Consider the following 7,091-nt stretch of genomic DNA (forward strand, 5'->3'; position numbering starts at 1 on the left):
TGCGGTCGGTTATGACACAGTCGGGCTTAGCCTAGTATGGTATCCTGATTTGTATAACCGACCGACACATAACCGACCGTCTTTAAAGAAGACGGTCGGTTTTCTGGAATTGTGTATAACATATGTGGTCGGTTTTATATGAACGCGGTCGGTTTTTTGGTAATGATATGGTAAAAAACGGTCGGTTATGAGTACCATCGGTCGGTTTTCAGGGCTATTTTTGAAAAAAAATTGCAGATTCTTCAGCAGTTTCAATTACCAATCATGTACCAACAACCGACATCAAATACCAATCCTGTACCAACAACCAAACATCAATACCAACACATTCTAATTGTAGCAATACCAACACAAACACAAACATCAAATTCTAATTAATTAAGCAATATATATACATTCCAAAGTTTTCCAAACGTTAAACCAAACTACATTAAGTCTGACATAATCGGACATTCCAAAGTATCAATGTAACCAAATTTTCACATAATTCATAACAAGTTCAGGAAACCATGAATTTAAACTAGTTAGAAAAAGAAACATCGGATGATCCACCATTGTCTCCATCACCGGCTTCGCCACCGCCTTCGCCTCCACCTTCACGCTCATCATCCGTATTTTCATCCATGTCCTCGTCCACATCGGTGTAATCTTTCTCTCCCTCTTGCGCATTTTCCTACAAAAACATGTGAACCAATTAGAAATCCATTTTCACATATCAATCAAAACAAAAAAACAAATCATGATTTCATAAGTATATTACCATTTGAACACGAGCATCCATTTTTGGAGGACATCCTCGAGCAACGTCCCTACAACGTGCACAACCTCGCTGCCGAGAAGGCTATTCCATTCAGCCCACCCGAGCCGAGTCAACGGCTGGATCAGACGCCTCGAGGGCTGTGCGTGCAAAGGTTGCTATCTCATCATCCGATAGGCGACGAGCAAATTGCAGAGGATTAGTATGGGTTTCATTGAGCACATGCGGAAAATCGGGAGGAGGATAGCATCGGGAACCACTGGATTTTGTGTTTGAGCGGATGAGGATGAGCCGGCGCCGCCACGGGTGGAATCCCAATAGCGCGTGGCAACGTGTGTTTTTTTGGTAATACATCCGCAAAAAGTGTAAGCAAGCTATCAAAAGCCTTATATATTCTTAAATTCTAACAATTTTGTGGTAAAGCTTAATCTTGTATATATACTTCGTATTACCGGGATAAATAGGTGCTCCATTTTCAACAATCACCTCATACAATTTTCTTGTACTATCATTTGGAACTTCTTCTACATTACCAGTTCCCGTATCCACGTTGTTATAAAATTCAGAATTTTCACTGGTAAAATCATGTAACATCGCATTCAAATCTATCGGTTGTTCTACCCTCGGAGGTTCCCGAACACAATAACGATGATGTGATGTTCGACTATATTTTCTTCCTCTATCTTCACCGTGTGATGTCCAAACGGTATAACCCTCAAGCATCCCCTTAGCAAGTAAAGGAAATCTAACATCGTTGATATTTAGCCAATTCAAATTCCTACAACGTTTACAAGGACACTTCATTGTACCATCTTCTCCCATTCCATTTTCACTTGCAAATTTTAAAAAAGTTTCTACACCATTCCTATATTCCGGAATCAACGAAATTTTATCACTTTGCACTTGATTACTAATCCAACTTCGATCCAAGTTTGTCATCTACAAATTTAACACACACGTACATTTAACACACACATATAATAACACATACATTTAACACACACGTAATATCACATTTAACACACACATGTAATACATACACACATAATACAAATGATTTCATACATTTAATACAAATGCATTCAATGTAAATATTCTTCTCCATCACACACAATTAATACATCATAATACAATAACACACATTTAACACACCCACCACACACACATTTAATGAAAAGAAATGAAAAAAACTTACATCAAATGTTTGTAAGCAATATTTCTTCTCCACTTTAGTGCTTGTGTTCTTCTTTTGATTTTATTTGAAGTGAATGGGGAGCTCATTACTAGCTAAAGTAAATTTAAAAGCTGTAGGCTAAAACCGACCGACCGGGCGGTCGGTTTTAGTATCAAACAAAAAACGACGTCGTTTTCAGGGACTGAAGTACAAATATTTTTATTTAAATTAATTTCTTATTATTTTTTCGCAGAAAGCATAACCGACCACAGAAAACGGTTGGTTATGCTTGTGCCATGTCATACTCATAACCGATCGTCGTATACAGTCAGTTTTATATGTTGCCACGCAGAACGCCGTCGTTTAGTTACTTTGACGCGTTATAACCGACCACGCGACCATCGGTCGGTTTTAGTGCTGCAATGTCTAGGCAGTCGGTTTTAATCGGTCGGTTTTAACCCGTTTTCTTGTAGTGATGGTATGAAATATGATCTTGAAGCTGTAGATGAACATTCCTTCTTAACACGTGGATTAGATTTCTAGTTTAAATAGTTTGAATGTAATGATTCGAAGAAGTCAAAATTATATAAATTTTCTTTCATCACTTCCAATTTGAAGTAAAAGTTTAATCTTATTCACCTGATTTCATTCCATCCAGATAAACACCGTCTAAGTTTTAAGAAGCTTCTCATTTTAATAATCACATGCATAGGCGTATTTATCTTCGAAAATCCGTAAACTCTCCGCTCTCCATAATTTCAATAATGTAATTAAATTGTTAACAAATTATCAGATATATGTTCGCATATTAGTATCTTCTATACGTATGCAATCAACACCAAACCTAGCCAAGTAATGGTGTGTTATATTTTTTTAATAAAGTGAAAAGTAGTCCTTTGGTTCCATTTTATCCGATTTTATTGACACATCTTGCTGCTAAGTACCCGTGAAGATATCTTGCTAGTTTGGGTTTTCTCGAAAATAACCGGAATAATTATTAAGTACCTACACGGGCTCACACGTTTACACTGGGGGCATCCAATAATTATACGAATAGACAGGTTGCAAGACATTTTAGGTGCTAACGTTACTCATCTCTCTCCCTCTCTCGCTCCCACGCGTACACAAGATCACTCACAGAAAATATGTATATACATCATGCATATCTTCTCTTATATATATAAATAATAGTCGAGGTATATTTAGTCTTAAAGTATTAAAAAGCTTTGTATTAGTCCATACAAAACCATTCTCAGATACCTCAATTGTCCACCAATTTCTTACAAATCAAGAATATAATCTTAAGAGTCATAAGCTCATAGATTATATTCTGTTAAACATAGTTTATCATCAAATATCACCCTTAAGTTCTCTTTTCAGAATTAAAACAACATATATAAATGGGGCTAAGGGATATTGGTGCAGAGCTTCCACCAGGGTTCAGGTTCTATCCCAGCGACGAGGAATTAGTGTGCCATTATCTTCACAAGAAGATTACAAACGAAGAAGTTCTCAAGGGTACTCTAGTGGAAATCGATCTCCATACATGTGAGCCATGGCAACTTCCGGGTACGTATGCTATTCTTCGTATCGCTTATTTTCTGTGTCTTTCTGTTATTTGATTTAGGATCATCGATATTTTAATTTTGAGCCACTAGCCAGATGCCATAATGGAATTATACGAAGAGGTAGAAGAATCAGAGGGGGTTGCAACCTGACATGTGCGTGCGTGTATATAGATATAATTACTCCAATACAAACCAAATTAGTTACATGGTCCTTAGAACGTGCGGAACTACGAGGGGTATATATGTTATACATGTCTGCATATGCTTTCGTTAGTGTATGTAACTGTAGCCCTCATAGTGGGAATCTCAGGAAAGGAAAGATGTTGATTTTGTGTTTAATTGATGTTCATTCATCAGTTGGAGCCTATACTCATCTTCTTTGTTCGGAGAATCTAGTAGACGATGGCTCGGATAATTAATCATATATATTATCTACAAAACAGTGTGCGAACATATGTGTATATGGGTCCGGGTTTTTCCGATATGTAGTAAGTCGATATATAATCATTGAGCCGATTGACTCTAGTTGTGGATATTTTCTATCTGAGGTCGGCCATTAAAATTAGTTCTCGTTACATAGATTTCCTGATAATTCTTTGGTACAGAAAGATTATAATATATCAAACAAAAAATGAATATAAGAAACTGATTATTTTGTGTGTGTGAAGCTCCCTTCTCCAGTTTCTTGTCTGTCTGTGCCTAAAATATTTCAACCTCCAACTAAATCAGCTTCTTCGTCGAAAATAAAAGCTCAAATATTTGTTCCACTCAACTTATCCAGGCTTTCAATATACTCCCACCGTCCCCTTTTACATGTAAAATGGGACATAGGGAGTATGTAATTATCTAAACTACTGCACAATTTCAATTAATTACTTGCTATCATTCCATTATGGGAGGAGTTTGAGGAGTAAAGCAATAAATATTAGGCGCATCTATCTTATATTAGGGAACAATAATTTTGAGTACTTGCTTACATATATGCATATATATGCTGTCTTCTTGTAATATACTCTGAGTATATACACGCACCACATACACATCTCTGCAGAAGCTGACAGACATCACGTTTACATGTTTATCCATTTGTATTAATTTGCTCCAAATATTCTCATAGCATTTGTCGTGTTAACTATAATTGATAATACTTACACTGTAAGTACAGCTAGTTCAATTATTTCAATCTGCCCCATATTAATTTCTTCTGTGCATTTTTATTCGAAAACGACACAATGCAGGATTTTTAGATCTTCTAAATCTATTCACGTCCGAATACAAGCACAAAATTCCCCAGAAATTATTTATTCTACTGTATGAAGTAGAAAAGTTGAGATTTAGTCAAAAATCAATCTATGAGGGTCCATGCTCTATCACAACTTTAGCATAAAGCTAGGAATAGTAGAAATTATTTATATGCTGTAACATCTTAATTCGAATAATCCATGCTTATTTAGTTAACATATCTGATATATATAGTGTTTATCCACTCGAAAAAGTAATTGATTTAAACATGCAGAATTAAATTGATCGTATATATGATTTAATTTACTTTTGCAGAGGTAGCAAAGCTGAATTCAACAGAGTGGTACTTCTTTAGCTTTAGAGACCGGAAATACGCCACGGGCTTTCGGACCAATCGAGCTACCACGTCGGGGTACTGGAAAGCCACCGGAAAGGATCGGACAGTGGCTGATCCAAATACTGGTGCAATTGTAGGGATGAGAAAGACTTTGGTGTTTTACAAAAATAGAGCTCCAAATGGGATCAAGACTGGTTGGATCATGCATGAATTTCGTCTTGAAAGCCCACATCTCCCACCTAAGGTACTAAGATTCTTTCCTATTAAATCTGTCCCCTGATTTTCATGTCACATCTAAAAAAAAATTATTTGATTTAAGTGTCACATGCACCATCACATGTCAAATAATTCAATTATCCATCTGAATTGTTTGAATTAATAAGCTGAAATTATTTGTCTGTGTTACCTACTTGAAACATAGAGAAAGATTGATTGAAAAGCAGACTTTTAATTTCTTGCAAGAAACTTCTGGGAAAATCCATTGAAAAGCAGAGACATATCCAACTCTTCTTCTCTGTGCATTTAGAAAATGATACACTTTATCAGCATCTTTACACTATTATTAAAAAGATGACTTTAGACAATTGATGTAGGGTTAAATCTTACAACCTCTTTTGACAAGCCAAAATATGTAAAGCAAACACAGAAATATATGCACTAGCTAGATTTGCATGTGGTTTACTGTATATACATGTACTGATGCGTGGTATCAGAGAGTCTAACCTTAAATCTTTTTACAATTTTTTTAATGGTTTGTTTGGGAACCTGGATTTTATTTGAAATTCAGGATTTGACCATATAACTTGTTCGGGGAATTTGGATTTAAATTTCATTTGATATCCAGACATTCAAATATTAATATAAATGTGAGAATTTGAAACGACAACTCAAATTTTGTCATTTGAAATCCATCATTAATAGAATTGAAATGCATGTTTCCATACGGACTCTCATTAATACAATTATTCTTAAGTCAGTAAAATTTGAATGTGTGTACAACAATTGATGTTCACTTATGTGTTATTTAATTAGGGCATAACTTGAAATGTGCGTGTACTAAAAGGTTCCCTGATATATAAACCAGGAGGACTGGGTGTTGTGTAGAGTATTTCACAAGGCAAAGACAGAGAATACCAACCAACTGAGCCCACAGGACACAACAGCTCGTGACACTTCTCCTTTCTCTAACCACATTCTACCTCTTGGCTATTTTCAAAACCAAGAATATAATAATCAAATCACTGCCCCAGTCCCCCCACCCCACCAGAACCCTAATAATCTCCTACAATTTCCATCACTGAACCCTAATTTCCTTCACTTATCTCATCAAGTTCATACCAATACTAGTACTACTCTTGCTTGTGTTAATGATATCATGATGACGAACTCCAAGGGGCGTGATGATCAAGATCATTACAGATTCTTGTTCAATATGAACTTCGAGGAAGCCGATATAGGAGATTATTGAATAATGAAGAACATCCATATTTTTAGTAAATTTAATATTAAATAAAAACCACTAATTTATATATGGTTTAAAAAGATTATTTGTTAACTACCATTAGATAGTAATGATGTATAATTTATTTTCTAATTTTGTATGTCATCCTGTAAGTATAAATAGGTTCATACAAATTGTTGTAATCAAGTTGAAGAGATATATATTTTTACATATATTTTATACTCTTTTATCTTCTCAGCACTATTAGCAATTAACTCAAATACCCAACATTTTGGTATCAGAGCCTCAAGATCAAAAGGCCTATATCATACTTCCGCAATATAATATATAAATATGTCATTTTCTCAACAACAAGTTATTCCCATTTTTAATGGAGAAAACTATAAATTCTGGAGTATTAAAATGAAGGTGGTTCTACAAGCAAGCCCACACTTATGGAATGTTGTAGAAACTGGCATACCTCAAAATGTTGCAACTGAAGCCACCACCACATCGACACAGGCATCAACACAGGTTGATTGGCCACAAAGAGATGCAGAGGCATTAGCCAA

The 7,091-nt window shown here is 35.5% G+C and overlaps 1 protein-coding gene across 1 annotated transcript; it reads left to right on the forward strand.

The window, feature by feature from the left end:
- The first annotated feature begins 3,014 nt into the window (after positions 1–3,014).
- On the forward strand, positions 3,015–6,764 carry LOC108207916 (protein CUP-SHAPED COTYLEDON 3). The gene is made up of 3 exons (XM_017378347.2): positions 3,015–3,500; positions 5,057–5,322; positions 6,163–6,764. The coding sequence occupies exons 1-3, from the start codon at positions 3,332–3,334 to the stop codon at positions 6,544–6,546; spliced, it is 819 nt and encodes a 272-aa protein (XP_017233836.1). The 5' UTR covers positions 3,015–3,331; the 3' UTR covers positions 6,547–6,764.
- Positions 6,765–7,091: the final 327 nt, after the last annotated feature.

This window comes from Daucus carota, chromosome 2 (assembly GCF_001625215.2).
Source record: "Daucus carota subsp. sativus chromosome 2, DH1 v3.0, whole genome shotgun sequence".
Lineage (NCBI taxonomy): Eukaryota > Viridiplantae > Streptophyta > Magnoliopsida > Apiales > Apiaceae > Daucus > Daucus carota.